The 27,195-nt window shown below is 41.3% G+C and overlaps 1 protein-coding gene across 4 annotated transcripts in view; it reads right to left on the bottom strand.

Annotated features, from left to right (window-relative positions):
- The window catches only part of MAP3K21 (mitogen-activated protein kinase kinase kinase 21), a 62,059-nt gene extending 41,614 nt beyond the window's left edge, over positions 1-20,445 (bottom strand). For 3 of the 4 annotated variants that reach the window (XR_746554.3, XM_074385332.1, XM_010351534.3), the window contains exons 1-2: positions 19,178-20,445; positions 1,631-1,811 (exon numbers count right to left, since the gene is read on the bottom strand). Coding sequence is in view for 3 of the 4 variants with exons in the window: in XM_074385332.1 (XP_074241433.1) it covers positions 1,631-1,811; positions 19,178-19,970 (974 nt within the window). In the remaining variant the exon portion in view is untranslated. The remainder of the gene's footprint in view (positions 1-1,630; positions 1,812-19,177) is intronic. The other variant, XM_003940801.4, reaches the window with a different exon arrangement.
- Between the last annotated feature and the right edge of the window lie 6,750 nt (positions 20,446-27,195).

Raw genomic sequence — 27,195 nt, 5'->3', positions numbered from 1 at the left:
CTGTGACATGGATGAACCTCAAATCATCAGGATCAGTGAAAGAAGCCAGTCACAAAGGAGTATTCTAAGATTCCACTTACATAAAATGTTCAGAATAAAGAGATCTGAAGATATGGAACACAGATGAGTGGTTGCCTAGGGCTGAGAGGGCAGGGGAAGTTGGGGATGATGAAAGAAGGGTGACAATGAAAATGTTCTGAAATCGACTGGAGTGATGGACACACAACTTACTAACATACAAAAACCATCAAATTGTACAATTTAAATGCATCAGTTGCATGGTAGGTGAATCATATCTCATCAAACCTGTTAAAATCTTTAAAAAAAATGGAATTTTAATAACACAAGATTTTATTTTGGTTTTTACATCTATCCTTTTTAAAAATTTTTCTCAACTTTCATTTTAGATATACGGAGTACATGTGCAAATGTCACCTGGGTAGGTCGAGTGATGTTGAGGTTTAGGATACAAATGATCCCGTCGCCCAGGTACTGAGCATAGTACCCAAGAGTTGATTTTCCCCTCTCCTTCCCTTCACCTTCTATTAGCCCCCAGTGTCTACTGTTGCCATCATTATGTCCCTGCATACCCAATGTTAAGCTTCCACTTATACGTGAGAACATGTGATATCTGGTTTTCTATTCCTACATTAAGTCACTTGGGATAATGGCTTTCAGCTACATCTGTGTTACAAAGGACATGATTTTACTCTTTTTATGGCTGTGTAGTATTCCATGGTGTATATGCACCACATTTTCTTTATTAGCAGGATTCTGTGAGCATTAAACAATGGCAAGTAGTTCTAGATGCCTCATAACTATTAAACAGTATGATTTTTCTTTGTTGTTTTGTAATTGCTCGCATCTTTCTAATGAGAAAAGCTGAATGGAAAGTCAAAATAACCTGGTGATCCATTTGAGGGCAACTCCCAGTCTTCAAATAGAAGGCTTTAATCTTTAGATGAAGCAATCTATAAAATGAAGGGATTAGTCTAAATTTTTTTCTCAAACTCCTTCCATGCTAATGTTGTCTGTGAGTGACAAGGAATTAAAAGTTTATTAAAAACGTCAATTCAGGCTGGGTGGAGTGGCTCACACCTGTAATCTCAGCACTTTGGGAGGCCGAGGTAGGTGGATCACTTGAGCCTAGAAAGTCAAGACCAGCCTGGGCAACACAGTGGGACAACCCTCCCCAACAAACTTCTCTACAAACACACAAAATTTGCCAGGCGTGGTAGTGCACATCTGTGGTCTTGGCTACCCAGGAAGTTGAGGCGGGAGGGTCACATGAGCCTTAAAGTTTGAGGCTATAATGAGCCAAGACTGCATCATGGAACATTCACTGTTATTCACTGGCACATCCTACAAAATCTTGGGCATTTGGTGTTAATACAAATCAACCAGTTTTAACTAAACTTATGATTTAACAAGAAAGGCCTCCTCTGAAATGGAGTCGTATGACAATACAAACCTCCACTTATCTGTTCCATTGTCATGACAATTATTTTGATCAAAACCATAAAAATTTATTCAAAAAGGCCTATGCTGAGAATTACTGAATACTTTGAGACTCACTGAAATGAAGCATATCAAGCAGTTTCTGCAGATGTTTGCAAAAGGAAAGGCTCACCTCCAGATGTCACTTCCCTTAGAAAACAAGGAAGACTTGATCACTTCGGGGGCCATCCAGGCATAGGTGCCTGCTGCGCTCATTTTGGTGGTTCTGTGCCATTCCCTCGCCAACCCAAAATCTGTAATCTTCAATGTTTTATTGCAGATGTCATCATGCTCTATCTTCTCAAGTAGCAAAACTACAGAAAAATCAAAAGTGGGACATTTGCATATTCGTTTAATTTTTCTGTCACAATTTTCTGTCCATGGCATGTAAAACACAATCTTCGCTGTAGTTGGCAGAATAAACAAGCATAAACTTGTGTTTTACCATTTTACTTACAGCACACACATTATAGGCTTCAGTGGGTTATTTGTGCTTGAAGTTACAAGTTATTTTCAGATACAATTTAATGCTGTTTATGAGTAGTTCTCTTTCTGAGAAAGTAAATGATTTCTAAGAGCGAGAAACATTTCCTGAGATATCACATGTAGGATTAGAAGTCTGTAAAAGTTTACCTGATATGAAAAAAATATATTGTTTTTTGACCTAAGTACAGAATCTTTTCTACTGAAGATAAGTGGAGAATATTGAAATTAGATGATATATTACCATAGCTCATTATTATCAAACATTAGCATACATTAAATTTGAAAGGCTGGGCTCAGTGGCTCACGCCTGTAATCCCAGCACTTTGGGAGGCTGAGATGGGCAGACCACAAGGTCAAGAGATCAAGACCATCCTGACCAACATGGTGAAACGCTGTCTCTACTAAAAATACAAAAATTAGCCGGGCATGGTGGCACATGCCTGTAGTCCCAATTACTCGGGAGGCTGAGGCAGGAGAAACACTTGAACTCGGGAGGCAGAAGTTGCAGTGAGCCGAGATCGAGCCACTGCACTCCCATCCTGGCGATAGAGCAAGATTCTGTCTCAGTAAGTAAGTAAGTAAGTAAGTAAGTAAGTAAATAAATAAATAAATAAATAAAATTTGGAAAGTGTTTATAGATTCTTTAACTTATAAAGATAATGTAGGAGAAACAACTGCTTTGCTGGAGCTCAAAATACAGCAGAAATTAAACACAGAAGTCATCAGTCACTGGTTTTCCCAGTGCCAGCCCCCTGCCAATGTAGAGGATGTACAAGGGCAATTCTCGGTAGTGGAGCTGATACCAGCATCTGTCCCTGAGCTCTGGTGTAGCTCTGCAGCTACAATAAATGTGCTTTCATTCACTCCTCGCCTGCACCCTCCTACCCTGCCCTTTCCAGCACCTTCAGCTCCTCTCCCTGTGGCTGATCTGCCTCTGCCTAGAACTATGTAGAAATGTTCCCTAGGTTGCCCATAAGGCTCTAATGCACCTGGAAGCTGCCACCCTCTCCTGTAGCTAATCCTTCTATAGAGAGAGGAGAGGATATCTGGTTTGTAGAAGATAATCATAAAGAGGGTCATTTTTAACTAATGTTAGTTTTAGTAATAATTAACACTTCTAAGTATATTCTATTTGTCAGGTGAGATTACAGGTATTTTAGTTACATAAGCCATACCACAATGCCATAGGTAGATCCTATTATCTCCTCTTTATACATAAAAGCACTAAGGAACAGAGATGTTGCATAATCTGTCTAGGGTCACTCAGCTAAGGTGCAGTGAAGCTCAAGCAGTTTGACTCCAGAGCCTATGGTCCTAACCACTAGGTACACACTTAGTTGACAGCTTGCACTAATTTTTTTTACAAGATCTTTCTTTATCCTTTGGAAATCTCCACTGAGGTACCCATTCTCCTCCCTTTTGATTTTCTGTCGTTGGTCATTGATTAACTGAACTAAATAGAGGCAGTGGAGAGTGGTGAGAAACTGCATGTTTTCTAGGGCCAACCTGCCTGGTTTGGATCCCGTGTGCTTCTGCTTCTTTGCCTGTCTTGTGAATTATGATCATACCTACATCATAAGATTGTAGGGAAGAGTAAAGGAATAATGTAAAGTGCTTAGAACAGTAGCTGAGGCATGGTAAGCCATTGGTAAGAATTACACACACACACACACACACGCACGCACACACACATACACTTTTATCAATGGCTTTAAAAGAGTTTTTATCAAGTCTTCAAAATCACTTTCATGAACTTCAGGAAATCCTGCCTCTTTTTCACAATGGATGTGCATTTTCATTGCATCGTATTGTCAAACATTTACAATATCAGGTAGTCACAGGAGTTAACGCATTGGAGAGAACCCAATTGGAGGAACTAATGCTGGGTTTAAACGTGGAAGGTTATTTGAGTAGGGACTTATTAAATAAGTAACTGATACTGAATAAATATTGTTGTGTTGTAACTTTTTTTCCCTTGTCATCTGGTAACTGAAATCTATTCTATTCTCATTGTAAATACAAAGAATCCAATTTAGGATGGTTATATCCCCATGGATACACAGTGGCTAAATAGTAAGGCCAAAATGCTACCATTTTTCCTACTCTTAATGCTATGCTACATAGGGAGGGATGAATGAAAGGAGGGTAAGAGAGGCAAGGAAGAGGGAAATCAGAGACTCACTTCCCTTTGAAATAACCTTTCATATGTCCCAATTGTCAAGGGCCAGCTTCCTAGAAAAACCTCCTTAAGCATCCCGCAAAATTGCGAATGATTTTATCTTCCCTCTCATTTGCTACCCACATATGACTTTATCAGTTATCTTTTTACCTAAGACTTCTCTACCTAAGTTATGTACAAGCCACTTAATCTCAGGAACTGTATTTTATAGCACTCTGTGAATCCTCCATATCACCTAACATAGTGCCTTGTATATCACAATGTTCAATGGAATATCATTTATTAATGATAATTATCACCTATTCAAATAATAAGAATATTGCCCACCATTTACCAACCCTCTGCTATGCGGAGTTGTTTCCATGCATTTAATATTTCATTTGATCGTGACACTATTCTATGAGGTGGGAATATAATCTCCAGCTCAGAGCCTAGAAATGTTATCCAAGATCGAAGGGCTAAAACACAGAGCTGGAGTTCATCCCCAGCCCTCTTCTGTGCTGCTCATAAAGCTATTGGTTATAAGAAGAGGGCAAAGCAACCAGATATTTCATTTTGTGAGATTGATTTTTGAATGTTCCATCTACATCAGCTAAAGGCATATTTATTTCTCAGTCCTTATTCCCTATGAATATAAAGAAAAATAACTACCTACAGAAAAAGGGATTTAGGTCCCCAATCCTTTAAACCCCATGTACTTAAACCACAGAAAGAAGCTGAAACAAACAAACAAACAAAAGCAGGTAAATTAATTAGCTTTTCATCAGTTGCATTATGCTTTCCTTCTAGAAATGCCATTAATTTCACCTTTAAACAGTAATTGTTCCTACCACCAAAAATACCACAAATTCATGATCAAAATGGATTGTAGTTCTATAAAACTTTGTTTCTCAAAGCATTTTTCTACACATTATCTCCACATTCTTACAAACATCCAGACTTGAGAAACAACTGATGAAAATAGGCCTCAAAACACTTCCTTGCCTCCTGACCCACACCCAAGACCCCAAGTAAGGGCTGGCAGCCCTTGCAATGCCAAGCCCAAAGGTCTAAAATAGTGAAAACAGAGTCAAAGTGAGAACTAAACACCAAACATTAACAAACTTTATTCCCAAATAAATGTGATGGCAGCATATATTTGCAGACTTTCTGACAGTTTCAGAATACCAGCCCCCATTCCCCAGGTCCAAAGTTTTCACTGGAACCAACATGTCCACACCACACCGTCAGCTCACAGAAAACAAGTTAAAATCATACTCCAAATGTCAACCCTTTAGGGTTCCATGAAAGGCCCATTGTTTTGGATTCCATTTCAGAGGTGTTCAGCAGAATTCCTGAAATTCCTTATCTTTTGGGCAATGTGACCGAAACCAAAATAGCCCGTCTCACAACAGGTAACATAATGGGGCACACTGCCAGGTTTCTGCCTGAAGACACATGGTTGGCAGCCAGCTTCCGCTTCCTGTCATTCATGCAGGAACAACCACAGTGCACTAGCTGGCCACCATGGATTTTCATGTACAAACCAGGCAAATCAACTTTTTTGGCCACAGAAATGGTAAATTCTTGTGAGTATCCTAGCAACAACTGTTTGAGCACCGTTTTGGGTGACTTCAGCAAAGATTTTTGACCCTTGTTAGCCCTATTCTTTAACAGTTGGCCTTTACAACCTTGTACTTAGCCTACTTATTCAACCATGAGGCACTGAATTTCTTCAGCTCCTGTGAAGTTTTCACATTGGTATTTTCAGAATTATTGTATATAATGTATATTTTTTTAAAAAGCAATCACTATGCACTCCATGTTCTCAACATCGATGGGATCACTGTGTCCAAATTCCATTTAATGAGTCAAATGAGTTTCGCTTAATCTTTAACTGTTAATGTAGCATCCAAAAAAAAGTCATCAGCAAGAAAACAAGTTGAGAAAAGCAATAATGTAAAAGAATATATGAACAAAAAACTTCATGAAACTTTATACATTTCAACTTTGAGAACAATCCACAATTTCTATGGAATGAATGATAACTTCCTAATTTTACCATATAGGGTAGAACGTTTCTCACACTTCTTTCCACCCATTCCCCAGTGGTACCTGTTCCCCTTCACCCCTAGCACCATCTGCCTTCCCCCTTCCCCGACCCCCACCTTGGACACAAACCCCATGCACTATCCAGCCTACAGAGTAAAGCCCACCCTTTCATTTTGGCCTTTGTCCCTTCTCAATCTCATTCTAAATGATCTTTCCATCTCTCTTTTGTACTCTCCTGAATGAACTCTATATTCCAACAATTCCGTGTGCCATTTCCGAACACTGCAGCATTGCCTTTTTCTGTCTTCCTGTGCCTCCTTACAGAATGGAATGCCTTCCTCTTCTGCCCTCTATAAAACTCACACTTTCTTCTGCACCTCCCACTCCATCCGGGCACCAGAACTGAGCCCTTAGTCCAGACCACCATGACATTAACTGTGAAGCCACTTACAAGCACACTGGCCTTTGGAATCTCAACACTTCCTGCTCCATTATTAGATGAGTCTATAAGCAACATCTTCCCATTGCCTTTTGCCTAAACTCAGCTATTTCTCTGCATTCTAATCCACTTAGACTGTACCTTTCCCATTACACTTAAATCCTGCCTTGTCTTCTTTGTTACAATCTTATTTTCTTAAAAATGCTTTCTTGAAAGCAGCTTGAGGATAGAACTTGTGCCTAATTAATTTTTTTAATACTGCACAGCAACTGGCCTTTTAATATGATCAAGTGTTGTTTGAATGAATGAGAAAATTAATGATGAACACTCTTAGGGGAAGAATGAATATGAAGGAGATGAATTATTATAAGCTTTTTCTTTCATGTTAAGTCAGCTGCTAATTAGAGAAAATCAGCTCACCTCTATCCTCCTAAAAAAGTATTAGGATCCTGGACACTTAAGAAACTAAGACTGTTGGCCAGATGCGGTGGCTTAGGCCTATAATCTCAGGACTTTAGGAGGCTGGTGGAGGAAGACTGCTTGAGCCCAGGAGTTCAAGACCAATTTGGGCAATATAGTGAGACCCAATCCCTACAAAAGAATTTCAAAATTGGCTGGGCGTCACGGCACTCGCCTATAGTCCCAACTATTTGGGTAGCTGAGGCAGGAGCACGACGTGAGCCCAGGAGGTTAAAGCTGTCGTGAGCCATAATAGCACCACTGCACTCCAGCCTGGGCAACAGAGCAAGACCCTGTCTCAAAGCAAAGAAGAAGAAATGAAGACTGTTTTAAAAATAATTATAGCAAAACAGTTATTTGAATATTGATCTATCAGTGGCATTTGATACAGCTGATCATTCTTCCCTGAAATACTTTATTCACTGGTCTCCACACTCCTGATTTTCCCCTTTACTTCTAGATATTCCTGGGTCCTCCCCATCTCCCTGACCTCTAAAGACTGGAGACTACCCAGGACTCAGTCCTTGGACCTCTGTCTAGTTTTAAATAAGTTACACTGGCCCCCTAGATAATCTCAGCCAATCTCAGGGCTTTACATACGTTCTCATGCTGATGACTCTCACAGTCACATTTCCAACCTGGTTCCCCTTCATCTGTAGAGTCCTGTTAATGTATAAATCAGACCTCAGCTCTCCTCTTACTATTACACAAGAGGGTAATAGTAAAAGTCAAAGACTCTGTAGGGCCCCCAAGACTGTATGGTGTGAGGGATCCCTGCTTCTCCTTCATGTCCTGCTGTTCTGCCCACCTTCACGTTACTCCCAGCACACTGGCCTCCTGTTTGAGAAATCCTGCAATTTCGGTTCCCTCTAACAAGCATGTTCTTTCCCAGATGACACACTTCCTCACCTGCTTAGATTCTGCTGAAAATCCATCTTTTCTGCAAGACTTTGCTTAGACATACAGTCTTTGACTGTTTACCTCAATATTTTCATCCTTCCTTGCAATTCTAGTGTTTATGCTGAGTACTTACTGCTCTCCAAGACACTATACATTTTATTATTTATTTTGCTTAATGTCTGTCTCACTCACTAAAATACAAGATTCTTAAGGGAAGAATTTGTATCTCCTAGGCACTCAATATGATCAATAAGTAACTGTTGTATAAATGAATGAGCTAGTGTACCAATTACAAGACAGACTTCTGTAAAGAAAAAACAGATGTGGTAAGCGAAAACAGAACTTCACACTGCTCATGTATTGAAACAAAATCTATCTTTCATGGGTCAAGCCTTTTCATGGACACATAGAATACTCAGTTTTAATGAGAAAACTACTTACATTTCATTGTAAAGTCTAGCTCTAAATTTCTATCATGTTAGTATTTTAACAGTCAAGTCACATAATAAAGCAAACTAAGGCAGAAATCTTCCATAATATTCAACATTAATATATTAGTAGGAATGTAACATACTTAATACAACTGGATGCAATATTTGCAGAAAACCTGAAACAAAATAAACCATGTAAAATCACATGAAGCCAAATCTTCAGAAGTAATAATTCAAACATCTTATATGCCATCAAGATACTTTCTGAAATGGCATGTGATTTGTTCTTTTTCCATAGCTTAAAAAATGCACAAACTAGTAATGAACTCTGGTAGTAAAACAGTTACAAGAGCAATTAAATACTTTATACCTCCACCTTGACCCTACTTATCAATCCAAGTTAGAAGCAGGCCTGCCAAAGCGTACAGATCTCAGCGCGCCTACAGGGAACAAGGCTCAGAACTGTTTCCTGATACAGCAGGCTGCTGGGAATCACCCAAGTCAGCCAGATTAAAAGGACCCTAACTCCAACCAATCAGTACACCTGATTCAGTACACCTGATTTTGCAGAATGAATAAAAATCGTAATGTTATTAGGCTAAAAAGAGTTGTAGAAAATGTTTAGGTATCAATGAGTTCACACACACACAACATTAGGAAATATTTAAAGCATAAATATTTTATATTTAAAACACTTTACAGTGTTTCTAAGTAAAATATTAAAATAAATATACTCAATAGTTTGCATTTAGATTTTGTGTTATGGTTTACTAAATTCTTTGACATATACGAGGAACTGGCAAATTAGAGCCCACAGGCTAAATCAGCACACTGCCTCTTTTGTAAATAAAGTTTTATTGTGATACTACCACAATTATTTGTTTACATATTGTCAAAGGTTTTTTGGCTACAACAGCAGAATTACATAGTTGCAAACAGAGACCATATGGACTGCAAAACCAATAAGATTTACTATCTGCCCTTTTAAAGGAGAAATTTGCTGACCCCAGCCATACACTATCTCACTTAATTCTTAAGTCACCATATTCAGAAAGCTAGTGGTGTCAGACAGCTCAAACCTACTACCTCAATGACACTATTTGCCCTCCAACATAAAAGAAACAAATACTCTGAGATGTTCCTCTTCCCGGAGTTACATGCCAGAATACATCAGGCATACTCTCATCTGGTTCCTGCTATGACTCACCATACATTTATCAGCAGGTAGTTAATTTGATTTGCATATAGTCTGTAGCCATGGAAGAATTTCTATATCAACCCAGATAACACATAAGAAGGAATCCACAAATCTGGACCTTCAAACTGTAGCTTTCAAACTTTGCTCTGTGTCAGAATCATCTGGAGTATTCAAAGAAAAAATATTACTTCATCACAAAGTAAGATAGATTAATGGATACATAAGGGTTAAATCTATGTTAAAGCAAATTAGTACAACATTAATGGTAGAATCTAGGCAATGGGATTATAAGTGACATAATGTTTGTAAGTGAATAGTTTTAAGTGAATTTTATTTATTTATTTATTTATTTATTTATTTATTTTTTTGGAAGGCGTCTTGCTCTGTCACCCAGGCTGGAGTGCAGTGGCATGATTTCAGCTCACTGCAATCTCCACCTCCTCAGTTCAAACAATTCTCCTGCCTCAGCCTCTGGAGTAGCTGGGATTACTGGTGCCCACCACCATGCCTGGCTAATTTTTGTATTTTTAGTAGAGATAGGGTTTCATCATGTTGGCCAGGCTGGTCTCGAACTCCTGACCTCAAATGATCCATTCACTTTAGCCTCTGAAAATACTGGGATGACAGGTGCGAGTCACCGCACCCAGCCTTAAGTGGAAAAAAAAAACAAGGTGTCATTCTGTATCAACAGAACTAATCATTCAGCCTAGAGGTTCTCAAAGCATGGTTCTAGGGAACCCTGGACTTCCCTAAGATGGTGACAGTGTGAATATAGAAGCAGATGTGACCATTCATCTATCTTCTCTCAAAGTCTGGCATTAAAGTGAGCTTCATAAGTGCAAAGAAATGCCACCATCTCCATTAAACTTGTTTTGGAAAATATGGAGGTGTTCCCATTACAAATGCTATATTAAGATGTAATAGGTCTATTGTTATATTCTTATTATTAGACATTTTAAAAAATCAATATTTTAAATTTCTAGTATGATAAATATCAATTGCTACAAACCAAAGCTCTTTGGGAGTCCTGAAAGCAAATATTTGAGAATGGTTAATCTAGGCAATCTGTGGAGACAATAAAAGTGCAAGTTCTAGGATCAGAGGTCCTAGATTCGATTCTTAGCACTACCCTCTGACGGGCTGAATGACTTTCATCAAGTCAATTGATCACTGGGTTCTTTTTTTTTTTAACCTGTGAAATGGGGATATTTAGAGTGCTCACCTCAAAAGGCTGTAGTGACAAATAAATGAGGATAAATTCTAAGCAGTGCTCAGCATCTGGTATGCCCTAAATAAGTGTTAACAACGAATCCTATTACTATTAGGTTGGTGCACAAGTAATTGTGGTGTTTGCAATTATTAATACTATTGTTTAGTTAAAAACACTTAACATGAAGCAGTACTTGGAGAAGATGAATTTTAAAAACTAAATTCACACTGCCTAGGGGGCAACTGTACAAATTTAAGCTTCAGGCTCCAAAACAAAACCATCACAGCTCTCCCAGGTCCCCCAGAAAACCTTCCTCCCATTAAAATTCCTTCACTGGGGTGCTTCTGCTTTTCAGGAGTCCCGAGGTTTGGGGACAGTCACTAACATCTAGAGTTAAAATCATCAGCCTGACATGGTAAAGCTAGCCAATATTTTCTAATTTTGGAGGGAGTTAGAAACCAGAGAGAAAAGGGGGTCTAAAATAACTCACTAAACAAACCATGATGCTAAAACCAGGCTGGGTTGAAAATGATAAACAATGTTGGTCAAACCCATGTTTAAGTAAATTATTTTAGCTTTTATTATTGCCGTTCTGACAATCTATGGTAGTACAGTCATAAAGCAGATGATCACCAGCTTATATTTTTCTCTGGGTAGATGTGTCTTCTAGCCACAGATAGTACTGCACGCCTCCTCAATAATCATCAATGACTCTTCCTTGCCTCTTAAACAATCTTAGCACGGCATCCATGGCACTCAATGCCTGACCACATGCTAAATGTGTTTCCTTCCCAAAAAACCTTTTCTCCACTTTTCAGTCTAGTTATGCCTAACTACTCATTGTTCCCTGAAAAAGCCATATGCTTTTTATGCCAGTATTATCTTACTGCCTTTAATAGGTTACGAAACATTAAACAGATTTTCCCCATAGGACTTTTGTCAAATGTCCCAAGAAATGAATACAGTATCAGAAATCAAGACATTCAGCTTCAATGAAGTTACATAGTCAAGGTTACACAGCTAGTAAATGATGACACTGATATTCAAATCCAGATGTGACAGGCTTTAAAGTCAATGCTAGAGCCAGAAGTGGTGGCTCTTACATGTAATCCCAGCACTTTGGGAGGCTTAGGAGGAAGGATGATGGCTTGAGTCCAGGAGTTTAAGACCAGCCTGGGCTATACAGCAGGATCTTTTATTACCGAGAAGAAGAAGAAGAAAAAAAAAAAAAAAAAAAAAAAAGCCAATGCTCTTTCCCTTAGCTGCACTATTCTGGTGAAGTTTTAACACTTAAATGCTAGTGTGAGAAAGCAGGGTTTACAAATGACCTTCCTAAATGGGAAGATACTTTTCTCTGTCTCCTTTACCCTGCCTTGATATCACTGATAATAATAACAAAACTGATCAAATATGGATAGTTTGCATAATTCAGATGTGACTAGCTATACCTTTCACAACTACAAAAAATAAGGCATGGCCTATTTTTTTTTTAATTTTAACTTTTGTAATCCAGGGTCTCACTGTGTCCCCAAAGCTGGTCTCAAATTCCTGGGCTCAAGTGATCCTCCCACCCTGGCCTCCCAAAGTGTCAAGATTATAGGTATGAGCCACCATGCCTTGTCAGTTACCTATTTTTTTTAATACACAAGCATGAAAATGATGGGGGAAGATGTGGTGACTCTTTTGTGATTACTATTCTTCTAAAAGTCTAACCTTTCACTAACCTTGTGTCAAAAGCAGATATAGATCTCAATTACTATTGGGACATCTGGACTGACTTCTCTGTGCCTCCTGAAACAAGAAGCAGCTATAGCATGAAGCTAGGTGTCCTGAGTAAAAGAACAGAAGAGAGAAGGGGACTTATGCCCTATAACTGATAATAGTATAATTAAAAGCTTCCCCAAATCACTCTGATGAACTATTTAAACATCTTATTTGGAGATTACATTTTCCATAATTTTCTCAGACAGTTCTTTTATTTACACAGTACTAATGAAAAAAGCGAAAACAAAAAATTTATATTCCTTACGCAGTCTGTCAAAGGAAGAGCTCCAAATGGCATTTCATGGTATGTATATACAACTATTGTAGATGTAGTTGTAGTTGTAAATAATAATGTAGATAATAATTATTCCCAAAAGGCTAACAACAATTGAAATAATAGATGCTTAATCATTGACCTAAAGGGTATAAAAGTAAGTAGCTACCATAATTTGTGGCTCAATTTCCCATGGAAAGTTTATTTCCTCTTAAGAAAAAAAAAAAAAAAACCATAATAAGCAGTATCACAAAAAGAAAAAAGAAACCATAAACGATACCACATAATGTTATTTCAATCCTGCACTTCTGCAGTTTGATAAATAAAACTCTTTTTTTCTTTTTTCTTTTTTTTTTTTTTTTTGTAAGAAAAAGAATAAAGAAGAGGAAGAAAGAGAAAGAGGAAGAAGGAGAGAGGATGGGGGTATTGCTTTATTGCCCAGGCTAGAATGCAGTCTAAATATGGGTATGCCTATAATTGTCCTTAATAATGGAGATATAAAAGAAAATGAGGGAAGAGAATAACAAACAAGGAGCCAACGAACATTTCGTTTAAACTTCTAAGTTGATATGATGCGGTACTGATAAGGGTGTATATTTTGTATATTTAAAGTGGAGAGTTCTATAAATGTTAATTACGTTTACTTGTTCCAGATCTGAGCTCAAGTCCTGGATATCATTGTTAATTTTCTGTCTCACTGATTTGTCTAATATTAATGTTGAAGTCTCCCACTATTATTATGTGGGAGTCTAAGTCTCTTTATAAGTCTTGTATGTCTGCGTATTCTTGTATTGGGTGCGTATATATTTAGGATCTTTAGCTCTTCTCGTTGTTGCATTGATCCTTTTATCATTATATAATGTCCTTCTTTGCTTCTTTTGATCTTTGTTGCTTAATTGTAACTTCTGCTTTTATTTATTTATTTTAGCTCTCTGTTTGATTGGTAAATCCTTCTCCATCCCTTGTTTTGAGTCTTTGTGTATCCTTGAATGTGAAATGGGTCTGGATGCAGCATACAGATGGGTTTTAGTTTTTTATTCAAATTGCCTGTCTTTGGATTGGGGGATTTAGTCAATTTAAATTTAGAATTAATAATAATATATGTGAGTTTAATACTGCCATTTAATATTAGCTGGCTATTTTGCCCATTAGTTGATGTAAATTCTTCATTATATTGATGCTCTTTTTGATAATTTTTTTAGAAAGGCTGATACTGTTTGTTCCTTTCTATGTGTAGTGGTTCTTTCAGAAGCTCTTGTAAAGCAGGCCTGGTGGTGATGAAATCTCTGAGTGCTTGCTTATTCACAAAAAACTTTATTTTTCCTTCACTTGTGAAGCTTAGTTTGGCTGGATGTGAAATTCTGGGTTGAAAGTTCTTTTCTTTAAGGATGTTGAATATTGGTCCCCACTCTCTTCTGGCTTGTAGGGTTTCTGCTGAGAGATCTGCTGTAAGTCTGATAGGCTTCCCTTTGTGGGTAACCTGACCTTTCTCTCTGGCTGCCCTTAGTATTTTCTCCTTCATTTCAACCCTGGTGAATCTGACGATTATGTGCCTTGGAGTTGCTCTTCTTGAGGAATATCTTTGTGGTGTTCGCTGTATTACCTGCAGTTGAATATTATCCTGCCTTACTAAGTTGGGAAAATTTTCCTGAATAACATCCTGAAGCGTATTTTCCAGCTTGGATTCATTCTCTCCGTCACATTCAGGTACACCTATCAAGCGTAGATTAGGTCTTTTCACATAGTCCCATATTTCTTGGAGACTTTGCTCGTTCCTTTTTATCCTTTTTTCTCTAATCTTGTCTTCTTGTTTTATTTCATTGAGTTGGTCTTCGACCTCTGATATCCTTTCTACTGCTTGATCAATTCGGCTGTTAAAACTTGTGCATACTTCACGAAGTTCTCGTATTGTTTTTCAGCTCCATCAATTCACTTATATTCCTCTCTAAATTGTATATTCTTATTAACATTTCGTCAAATCTTCTTTCAAAGTTCTTAGTTACTTTAGATTGGGTTAAAACAAGTTCTTTTAACTCACAGAAGTTTCTTATTATCCACATTTTGAAGCCTGCTTCTGTAATTGGAACACACTCGTTCTCCATCAAGCCTTGTTCGTTGCTGATGAGGAACTGTGATCCCCCACTGAGGGAGAGGCGTTCTGATCTTGGGTATTCTCAGCCTTTTTTGACTGTTTTCTTCCCTTCGTTGTAGATTTATCCATCTGTGGTCTTTATAATTACCGTCTTTGTAACTGGGTTTCTGAGTGGACGTCCAACTTATTGATTCTCAGCGCCGAAATCTGAGCAACCCACTGCGCCGACTAAATCAGCAGCGTTAAGATTGATGGTGCTTTTCTAACTCCGCACCAAGAACCGACGCTCCGAGGCGCCAGCAAAACCGCCTCTCAGGTCACAAGAGTCGCGCTGGCGACCCGTGGGGTTCCTCCACTGGGAATCTCCTGGTGCATGAGCAACAAGAATTCATGTGAAGGTATGGCATCCTCTCATTCTTTGCGCTTTCACTGGGAGCTACAATCCCGAGCTGCTAGTGATCAGCCATCTTGGATCTCTCCCTAGATAAATAAAACTCTTAAACGAAATTCTAATTCAAATCCTCCTTAGTCATTCTTATATTGCAATATTTCATCTTCACAGCCTGCTGAGAACCTCCCTGCAAAATACTTCCATTGCTACCACTCTGGGCAGAGTCAGTGCCTCCTCTCATACAGACAAGCTTGACAGCCATCACTTGAGCCCATGCAGTTCCTTCTTCACAGAAGCCAGGGCCATCACTCAGAGTGAACTGTCCACGTGCACAGCAGAAGGAGGCCTGCTAGGCCTGCTCCACACATGCCTCTCCTCACCAGCCTTTTCCTCACTCCTCCAATATGGAAGGCTCGTTTTTGCTTCCTCTTTCCTTTGCCTGGGTCTTTGCTTGACTAATTTGTGGCCCTTCCTTGCAGTGCCTTCCCTAGAGTACCCCGTGTGAAACAGCACCCCCATCCTCCACAGTACGACTCTCCTCCCCTCACCAGGCTTAAGTTTCTTGACAGTACTTACTAATCTATTTGTGAATGAGTGACTGCCATCTATCTTCCCCATCAGACTAAGCTCTGTGATGGCAAAAATGCCGTCATTGTTGTCTGGCTTGCCATGTGTTCCTGGGGCCCAGAAGTGACTGCCACAGGGTGGGCATTCCCAAAGTGTTAAATGAGTTCCAGCTCTCCACGATGCTTCTGTAAATGCCTACAACACTGGCAATTTTCACAGTAACCCAAAGTTGCCTTGTATTGTTCTCTAGGGGGTGCATACAGGTAGACTTACATAAAGTATTTTCTACTTATTTTGAATCCAGGGTAGAGTTGCAAGGCCTAGTATTTATTTATAACAAATGATGCTTAAAGCTTGCTAACTTGGCACAATGTTCAATCTGTTGCTATCTGTTAGAAAAGGAAGAAAGTTGTTTATGTCATTCACAACGTATCAGCTGCTATCTAGACATAAACATTCCCTCACAAGATACGAGCAAACTTAAGAAGATCTACTAGAAAAGATAAAAGAAAATCTGTCAAGAGTAACATATTCTCCAGACAAATTTAAACATTTGGTTAAAACAATAATTTCCACTGAATTGACTCCAAGTAGTCTTCTATTGGCTCTTTGGTACATGAGTACACTACAGAGTGAAAATAAAATTCAATATTGATTTTTAAAACCTTGTTTACATTATCACTAACTCACTACCACCATTAGCAAACATCCAATAAAGTCAAACAAAACATACTGCAATTAGAGTATCTGTTATACTCAAAAGTCTAAACAAGAAGTTATAGCTTCATAATCAGAAGAAAATTTCAAATCTGCATTTATTCATTGAACAAATAAAATAAGACATTCATTATAAAGGCCATGTGTGAGGTCCTATAGTTTGCACATTTTAGACTCCAGTGGAACTTTTCGTTTTATAGTAATTAAATAACTATAATAATGGTCATATTGTAACAAATATTTGGCCAGGCTAGTGACTAGCTAATTAAGTCTTTTGTAAGAGTGCAACAATTTAAAGCAAAGGGAATCTTGCCTGATAATCATAGACATTAAAATATTCCAGGAAGTTTGGCGATTTATTCTGAGAATTAAAAGTCTTCCAAACACTAAGTAGCAGCATGTAATCACCTTCAAATTATGTAATATCTACTGTATACAAAGTAGTCTATACCCCACTATATAAGTTTTTCTGGTGTCAATAAAAACTGTTCAGCAATAGTTATTATTCCAGGGTCATGCTATTTCTTTTTACCATTTAATAATATTAGGAGTACTTTAAACATTTGTATTTTATAAAAGTTTAAGAAAGTTTACCATTTGCAATAATTGCTATGGATTGTGGATTGATCTATAAATCCTATGGATTGTTAGCCTAAGGATCAGTATAACCTAAGTGTTTGCTTGTGTTGATGATTTGGATACATTTGCAGAATGTTGGGTTCTGTGTTGTCACAGAGTTGCTGCAATTGCCAAAAGGCAGGAGAAGGAATGTATTGTGCTGTTGATGTCCTTAAAATACCTGGTTTTGCAGAAAACTCCCAGCAGACACAGGCTTTCAGGACACCACTGGAAAGAGGGCTTAAGGGACATATGGACAAGTCAGCTATCCCATGGCAATACCTGGTCAGACATCCCTTTTATTGAAGGAAAAGTATATTATTGAAAGAAAAGTATATTTTAGGAAATTGCACTCTGTTTTTACTGTAACAGTTCAAAAGCAAGCAATGCTAGAGTCCTCCTGTGGCCTCTCATGAGGAGTACTAAGAATATACCACTACCACTACCACTAACAACATATTTTGTTAGACTTTGCTCTCATCGCCTAAGCAGATGCAATCTAAATTATAGAGAAACTTTGGGGGAAGGAGGATCATGAAATAAAACCTAGAAGTATTCAATGCTTAGCTATAACATTCCAGTTATTTACAATTCCCAGTGAAAATGCTATATTAGTAATTTTCAAGTACATTTCTTCTTGTCACTCTTCTTTAAGGACAATGTTTTCACTTGAGCTAGCTCCTGTCCTAGCAGGTTGCACAGGATTGAAAGACCTCCAGCTCTTGCAGGCCAATGCCAGTTCTGGCTGCATCCTTTAACCTTTCATAGGATTTCATCTCATTTTGAGGATATGAAGCGATCTTCACTATTAAAGAACCAACATCAAACAGCAATTCTATAGACGCTTTCATACAGCAAAGTTTAACAGAATTTGCATTTAAGTCATTTGTCAGTTCTTTATTGACATCTGGAAAATCCACCCTGATTTATAAACAATGACACTGGCCAGGACTTCAGGATTTCAGATACTTGTGCAAGGACAATGCACTTGTTATTAACCCAAAAGTGCGTTACAGTGCACACCAGTGCCTCTTGTCTGGAGAAAAGAAGCCATTGAACCAATAATAAAATCATATTTCACAGAACGAGACTTTTTTTGGGGGGGGGAGGGGACAGAGTCTTGCTCTATCCCCCAGGCTGGAGTGCAGTGGCTGCGATCTCGGCTCACTTCAACTTCCGCCTCCCAGGGTCAGGTGATTTTCATGCCTCAGCCTCCCAGGTAGCTGGGATTACAGGTGCCTGCCACCACTCCCAGCTAAATTTTGCATTTTTAGTAGAGATAGGGGTTCACCATGTTGGCCAGACTGGCCTCGAACTCCTGACCTCAGGTGATCCCCCCGCCTCGGCCTCCCAAAGAGTTGGGATTACAGATGTGAGCCACCGCACCCTGCCCATAGAGAGACATTTGAATGAAAAAAGTCTGGAAAAAGTAAGGGACGTAAAGTCATATTTAGAATAGGCGAACAGCACCCTCAATACTTCACTTGTAAAGTTGACGCCCCCGAGTGCATTCGGGGACTTCGATGAAGGCCACTGGGAGAGGACGGTTCCACATAATCTGCAGAAGGTCTCGGTTTGCAAAGTCCTACCCAGGTGAATCACCTCTAGTATTGAAAGGCCAAACTGGCCCCTGAGGTTTCTAGGAGATCCAGATACTTTACAAATGTTTCACCTACAAGCAAGTCTGGCCTGAGTTTTTTAAAAAAGCTTTCAAAGACAAGTCAAGGTTAAGAGTGTCACCGGCAGCAAAGCAACTAACAAGGACTAGCTGGACCTCCAAGCCCTGAAGGCCTGGGCATGAGGTGCTGCTGGTCCCCTAAGGCTGACCCCGGCCTCTTTCCATCTGGTACTATGTCTGTCCTGTGGAGCCCGCCCTGGGCTGGCGGGGACGTAGTCTTCCCCCACCTCCCCCGGCCCCACTTACTGTTGCTGGACTTGAGGTCCCGGTGCAGGATGGGCACGAAGGCCTCCTCGTGCAGGTAGAGCATGCCCCGCGCTATCTGCACGGCCCAGTTGACCAGCACGTGCGGAGGGATGCGGCGCGCGCGGCGGGGACCCGGAGCGCGCGGGTCCGGGGCGGCGTTGGCGGCGGCCAGCGCGCGGTTGAGCGCTCCGCCGCGGGCGAACTCCAGCACCAGGCAGAGGTGCGGCTGCTGCAGGCACACGCCGCGCAGCTCGATGATGTTGGGGTGCCGCAGCATGGCGAAGAGCCGAGCCTCTCGCCGCACGCTCTCGGCCGCCGCCGCCGCGTCCTGCTCCGGGTCCCGGCGCGCCGCCTTCACCGCCACCTCCTGGCCCTGCCAGGTGGCGCGGTATACCTGCCCGAAGCCCCCCGCGCCGATGAGCTCCTTCAGCTCCAGCCGCTCGAAGTCGACGTGCACCGGGGAGCCGGGCCGCGGGGGCGGCGGCGCGGGCGGGGGCGCGGGGCTGGCAGCCGGGCAGCAGGGAGCCACGTAGTTGGCGGGGAAGATGCCGAGGCGCCGCCGCACCTGGCCGGCCCACCAGCCCTCGTCGCCCGACACTGCAGCGTCCTGGGACAGCACCTCCACCAGCTGGCCGCGCCGCAGGCTCAGCTCGTCCTCGCCGCGCGCCTCGTAGTCATAGAGCGCGGCCCACAGCCCCGCGCCCGCCGAGGCCGAGCCTCCCGAGGAGGTGGACGACGAGGACGCGGAGCCGCCCGGGGCGTCGGCCGCTCCCTCGGCGCCCGGCAAAGCCATGAGGGGCAGCTGTGCGGGGAGGGAGGAGCGGGAGGCTGGGCTCAGCCTCCCGGGCGGCCGCGGGCGCCCATCGTCCGGCGGGGTGGCCGTCTGCACCGGGAGATGGCGAAGGAGAGGAATCACGGTCGGTGACGCCGGCGATCAAGGGCTCGTTACCCAAATGGCCGGGCCTCGGCCCCCGTTCCGGCCCAGCCGCCTCTGCTGGCGCAGCGGTCCCCGCAGCCGCGGGCGGTATCCCACCATGGTCGTTCCCTGGGCCTGCGGCCCGCCCGCCGCGCGCTCCCTAGCCCGAGCCTGGGAAGCCCCACCCTAACCCCGCGCCAGGGCCGCCCCACCCCTCCGGGTTCATTCTACACACCCCCGGGCCCGCCCCCTGGACCTGTCCCCAGGGTCTTCCCGCCCCTCCCGAGCCGCCCCGCCCTCTCCAGGTTCATTCCGCCCTCCGTGACCCATCCCCAGTGCCCAGTCTGCGCCCGCCTTATGGGCCCGCCCTTCTGGGTTCGCCCCACCCTTCCCCCCAACCGCACCAGCCCGCCCCGCCCACGGCAGGTTCACTTCCCTTTTCTATGCCAGTCCCCAGAGCCTCGTCCCGCCCCTGGCGTCCGGGCCCGTCCCTATCCACCTTGGGCCGGGCCCGCCCCCTGGGCCCGCCTTGCTAGTCCCTCCCCGACCCCGCAGCAGGTGCTCGGGAGCACTGGTGAACAGCGCCCACGTGGTCTGGGAGGCGGGGTCTGCCGCCGTCCGCTATAAATTTTCGGGAAAGTTTAAATTAAGCTAAAGGTAAGGCTGAGGGAGTGGACGCTTCTCCAAGAGGTGGTGGGAGAGGGTGGGGAAGATCTGGGGCCTTAGGGTGTGGCGGGGGAGAGAGAGACAGTTGCAATTCTGGGAATGACAGGGAATCCCAGAACGGGCTGCAGGAGAAATTGTGGCGCGGTGCCAGACCTGGGCCAGCGCATGAGGCATATCACCAGGCTAAGTGCGTTTGAGCGAGCGTGCATTCAGAACTGACTAGGTTACAGATCGCAGCGCAGAGTGACCTGTGGTCAGTATAGTCCCAGAAGCTTCATGATGATGAATCCCCTGCTTGTCTTTACTGTCTACTCAGATGGAAAATGCCCCAGTCTCCCTGGAAACCCACAGGTTTGGGTTCAGGAGGCATTGGCAATGGCTAGGTGCCGGAGGTTGACAGGTTACTGTAGCAGGTAATGAGGCTGAAACTTTCTAAAATATTAGATTATCCTGTAGTAGGACAGAATTTCCTAAAGTGTGGATCCTGTACTTCTAATGACAAGAGGGATAATTTCGGATATTATGAGGATAGGACATACAGTAACATTCTGAGTTACGTAAAAGAAATTATTGCCTTTTCAGTTTTCTTTCAGTCTCTCAGATCAAACTATTCATTGGCTGTGTGACCTTGAGCAAGTTTCTTTATTTCTCTGTGACTCAGTTTCCTCATCAATAAAATGGAAATAATAATAAATAGTACCTACTTTATAGGGTTTTTAGGAAGACTAAAAGAGTTAATAGTCTTCCTAAAAGTCTTCAGTGGGACTTCTGCATCCACAGAATCAACCAATAGCTAGTCAAAAATTAAAAACAAAACAAAAACAATACAATAGAAATAATACAAATAAAATACAGCATAACAACGATTTAAAACATTTACATTATATTCGGTATTATAAGTAATCTAAGTATTTAAAGTATGGCCATACTTTGGAGTTATTGCAAGCTTGGTTCCAGATCACTGCAATAAAGCGAATGACAAGAATTTTTTTGATTTCCCAGTGAATATAAAAGTTATGTTTCCAGTATACTGTAGTCTATTAAGTGTGCAATAGCATTGTGTCTAAAGAATGTTTATATCTTAATTTTTAAAACTTTATAACTAAAAAGTGCTAATGATCATCTGAACCTTCAGCAAGTCATAATCTTTTAGCTGGCAGAGGGTCTTTCCTCCATATCAGTAGCTGCTGACTGATCAAGGCAGTGATTGCTAGAAGTTGGGGCACCTGTGGCAAATTCTTAAAGTAAGGCAACAATAAAGTTTGTCCCATGGATTGACTTTACCTTTCACAAAAGACTTCTCTATAGCATGGGAAGCTGTTTGATACCACTTTAATAACAATGGAACTTCTTTCAAAATTGGAGTCTATCCTTCTCATACCTTGCCACTATTTTGCCAACCAAGTTTGTAATACTCAAAATTCTTTTTGTCATTTCAGAATGTTCATAGCATCTCCACTGGGAGTAGATTCTATCTCAAGGAACTACTTTTTTTTTTTTTTTGTCTATCCATAAGAAGCAACTCCACTTCTCATCTGTTCAAGTTTGATCATGAAATTGTAGCAATTCAGTCACATTTTCTGTCTCCACTTCTAATTCTAGTTCTCTTGCTGTTTTCACCACATCTGCAGTTCCTTCTTCCGCTGAAGTCATGAGCTTCTTATATCATTCATGAGCATTAAAATCAACTTCTTCCAAACTCCTGTTAATGTTGATATTTTGACCTCCTCCCATGAATTATGAGTGTTTTAATGGCATTTAGAATGGTGAATCCAATTTACTTTGCTCATATCCCATAGCAGAGGAATTGCTATCTTTGGCACCTATGGCCCCACAAAATGTTTTTCTTAAATAATGAGACTTAAAAGTCCAAGTGACTTTGTAGTCTATGGGTTACTGAATGGGTTTCCTGTCAGCAGGAATGGAAACAACATTAATCCCTTTGTATGTCTCTATCAGAGCTTTTGGGTGACCAGGTGCATTGTTAGTGAGTAGTAATATTTTGAAAAGAATTTTTTTTGAGCAATAGGTCTTAACAGTGGGCTTAAAATATTCAATAAAACCCGCTAGGTGTGGTGGCTCATGCCTTTAATTCCAGCCCTTTGGGAGGCTGAGGTGGGCAGATCACCTGAGGTTAGGAGTTTGAGACCAGCCTGGCCAACAATCTCTACTAAAAATACAAAAATTAGCTGAGCAATGTGGCACACACCTGTACTCTCAGCTATCCTGGAGGCTGAGACAGGAGAATCGCTTGAACCCAGGAGGAGGAGGTTGCAGTGAGCTGAGATCATGCCACTGCACTCCAACATGGGCGACAGACTCTGTCTCAAAAAGAAAAAAATTAAGTAAACCATCCTGTAAACAGATGTGCTCTCATCCAGGCTTTGTTGTGTCATTGATACAGCACAGGCAGAGTAGATTTAGCATAATTCTTAAGGGCCCTAAGATTTTCAAAATGCTGAATGAGCATTGGCTTCAACTTAGTTACTGGCTACATTAGTCCTTAACAAGAGAGCCTGTCCTTTAAAGCCAGGTATGGACTTCTCCTCTCTAGTTTTCTAAAGTCCTAGATGGCATCTTCTTCCAACAGAAGACTGTCGTGTCTACATGGAAAACCTATTGTTTAGTGTATCCACCTTCATCAATTATTTTAGCTAGATTTTCTAGATAACTAGTTGTAGCTTCCACATTAGCCCTTGCTGCTTCACTGTGCACTGTTATGTTGAGATGACTTCTTTCCTTAAACTTCATAAGCCAACCTCTACTAGCTTTCCAACTTTCTCACCTCTCTCAGCCTTTCTAGAATTGAAGACAGTTAAGGCCTTGCGTTGGACTGGGCTCCGACTTAAGGGAATATTGTGGCTGGTTTGATCTTCTAAACCACTAAAATTTTCTTCATATCAGCAGTAAGCTTGTTTGACTTTCTTATCATTCACGTATTGATTGGAGTAGCACTTTTAATTTCCTTCAAGAACTTTTGCACATGACTTGGCTAACTGGTGCAAGAGGCTTAGCTTTCAGCCTATCTGGGCTTTGGACTTGCCTTGTTAACTAAGCTTAATCATTTCTAGCTTTTGCTTTAAAGTGAGAGATGTGTGACTTTTCCTTTCTCTTGAGCACCTAGAGGTCATTGTAGAGTTATTAATTGGCCTAATTTCAATAATGTCCTCTCGCAGAATAGGGAAGCCTGAGGAGAAACGAAAGGGACGGAGAATAGCCAGTCAGTGAAGCTGGCCATTTATCACATTTGTTAAGTTCACTGTCTGAAATAGGTGTGGTTTGTGGCGTCCCAAAACAATAACAATATTACATCAAAGATCACTGATCACAGATCACCATAATACATATAATAATAATGAAATCATTTGAAATATTGTGATAGTTGCCAAAATGTGATACAGAGACACAAAGTGAGCAAATGCTGTTGGAAGAGATGCTGCCAATAGACTTCCTCGTTGGAGTGTTGTCATACACCTTCAATTTGTAAAAAACGCAGTATCTGCAAAGCACAATGATTTGAAGCATGCCCGTATACTGGAGGATGTGCCTAGGTTATATGCAAATACTGTACCAGTTTATATGTGGGACTTGAGCCTCTGAGGATTTTAGAATTTGGGAGATTTTAGTACACAAATAAATACTAACACTTTCCCCAGTGGGGTATAAGACAGCACCCTATAATCAAAAACATTAATATTTCTGTCCTGAAACGTCAGCATACTCTCAGCAAGTGGAATAAATAAACACCACAAACAGCTTTATGTCATTTCTAGTCAAGTTTTGATGCCAGATGAGGTTTGGCGCCACCTTCCAAAAACAAGTTTTTATTTTCAAAGCTTGTTGGATTTTAGAATTGTCAATGTTTATGCAAAGCGTTCAAGATAACTCCTTCCAGGTTTTTAGCTTAAGCAACTAGGTGGATAGTAATGCTGTGAAATGACCTAGAATATTGTTTTAGGGAAAAGGTAATTTACTGGTATGTTGCTCTGAGGCAACTGATTATAAAGATGGAATGGGAGAGAACCAGGAAGTCAGAAGGGCAAGGAAGAGTAGAGGAAATCACTTTTTTTTTTTTTTTTTTTTTTTTTTTTTTAAGACAGAGTTTTGCTCTTGTTGCCCAGGCTGGAGTGCAATGGTGCGATCTCAGCTCACTGCAACCTCCGCCTCCCAGGTTCAAGCAATTCTCCTGCCTCAGCCTCCCAAGTAGCTGGGATTATAGGCATGTGCCACCATGCCTGACTAATTTTGTATTTTTAGTAGAGACAGGGTTTTGCCATGGTGGTCAGGCTGGTCTCAAACTCCCAACCTAAGGTGATCCACCTGCCTTGGCCTCGCAAAGTGCTGGGATTACAGGCATGAGCCACCGCGCCCTGCCGGAAATCACATTTTGGAAGAAGCATGTCAGGCACTGAAGTAGACTGCCTTGGGCCATGCAGAGATGGAGGGTGGGGAAGTGCTAGGGCAGGGTGGAGGTTTTGACTTAGAAGGTCCATCTAAAACTATGTCCCTGTCATTTATGCTGGCTGACTCTTTGGGCCCTGCCCTTCTGCTGCTTGCCAAAACAAAGCTCATCAATTTCCAGAGGAATCCAGTCTGCAGTATCTTCTAGCTTAGGTAGACTTCGTCCCTCTCTTGAGTCGCACAAATGGTACGAAGAAGAGTGCCAAGTGTTTATAACCCTCCACACCACAACTCAGACTCCTCCTCCTTGATCACGGAGCAGTGTGATTCTCTGGGATCTGTTCCCCATTTGGTATCTCTAAGCAGGAAGCTGTCCCAGATGAGAGTCTGTCTTGGGCTTGATTATGCTAATATGCATCATTTGTTGCTTCAGTGCCGTTTTTAACCTGCAAAATCTGATATTTGGAGAAGCAGCATTGGTGTTGCGCCCTACTCATAGGCATGTACTGTAACCACATCTGTTCTTTCGAGCCCAGCACAATCCACTAAAGACATCTATCGCAATGCAAGAACAGAGTGCTAAGACAGAATTTGGGTGGCAAATGTGTATTTAAATAGAGGTGGCAAGAACGAGAACCAAGGAAAAAGTTTAAAATGATAAGACAAAGAGAACAAAAGATTCGTGTTCAGGAAAGAAGGAATGTCTGTATGGGGTTACTCTCTTTATACATGTATTTAAATTCTCCAATGCTGGTCTTGAAAGGAGAACCAACCCTTAAGAATCAACTTCTCTTTGGGAAACTTTAACTAATTACTGCGGTACTTCTTAGCTCAGCAGTTCTCAGTGTGGTCCGAGGCCCCTGAGAGACCTCTGAGATCTTTCTAGGGGCTCTGCAAGGTCAGAACTGTTTTCGGAGTTCTAGGAAAATGTTACTTGCTTTTTTTCACTGTGTTGACAATGGCACTGATGATGCAAAAAGTGAAGATGAGATGCAGAAACCAAGGCAGTGGTTTCAAACTGTACGACTCTTCAGTGTCATGCACATGCAGTAAAAGAAAAAATGCCAGGTTCACTTTAAAACGTCCTTGACAAAGCAGTGAAAAATACCAATTTTATGTACCGTCAAATCTTCAGTACAGGTGATTAACATTCTATATGACAAAATAAGAAATGCCTGTAAAGGAATTCTGCTGCATACTCAAGGATGATGGCATTTTAAAGAAAAAGTACTTGGCTGGGTGCGGTGGCTCATGCCTCTAATCCCAGCACTTTGGGAGGCTGAGGAGGGTGAATCAATTGAGGTCAGGAATTCAAGACCAGCCTGGCCAACATGGTGAAACCCCATCTCTACTAAAAATACAAAAATTAGCCAGGTGTGGTGGCTCCCGCCTGTAATCCCAGCTACTCAGGAGGCTGAGATAGGAGAATCACTTGAACCTGGGAGGCAGAGATTGTAGTGAACCAAGACTGTGTCAATGAACTCCAGCCTGGGCAACAGAGTAAGATGCCATCTCAAAAAAGAAGAGGAGGAGGAGGAGGAGGAGGAAGACAAGGAGGATGAGGAGGGGGAAAGAGAAAGAAAGAAAAAGAAAGAAGAGAAAGAAAGAAAGAAAAAAAGAAAAAGAAGAGAAAGAAAAAAAGAAAAAAAGAAAGAGGGAGAGCGCTTGGATGATTCTTTGAGTTGTACATTGACCTCACCCCCTTTTTTTAATGGAACATCATTTTTACTTGAAAGAATGACTGATGGACAAATTACAATTATTCAGACTTGGATATTAAGAAGAGATTTTCTTGAAAATGGACAAAATGAATCTCTTATTCCATGGAAAACCACTGTCAGTATTTGTTACCAGTGTTAAAATTTGAGCTTCCAAACAACAACCAGGATTTTAGAAAGCTTTTAGCTGCTAATATGAGCTCAACAACTTTTCAAATACTTAAAATACTTTCCTGATAAGATTGGTAGTGATATCAATTAGTGTGATTTTTGATATTGGATGATGAGATATGGCAACATTTGGAAAATCTAAATGG

The sequence above is a fragment of the Saimiri boliviensis genome, chromosome 14, assembly GCF_048565385.1.
Source record: "Saimiri boliviensis isolate mSaiBol1 chromosome 14, mSaiBol1.pri, whole genome shotgun sequence".
Classification (NCBI taxonomy): domain Eukaryota; kingdom Metazoa; phylum Chordata; class Mammalia; order Primates; family Cebidae; genus Saimiri; species Saimiri boliviensis.
Note: the sequence above shows the minus strand (reverse complement) of the source record. Positions and strands in the feature narration are given on the sequence as shown.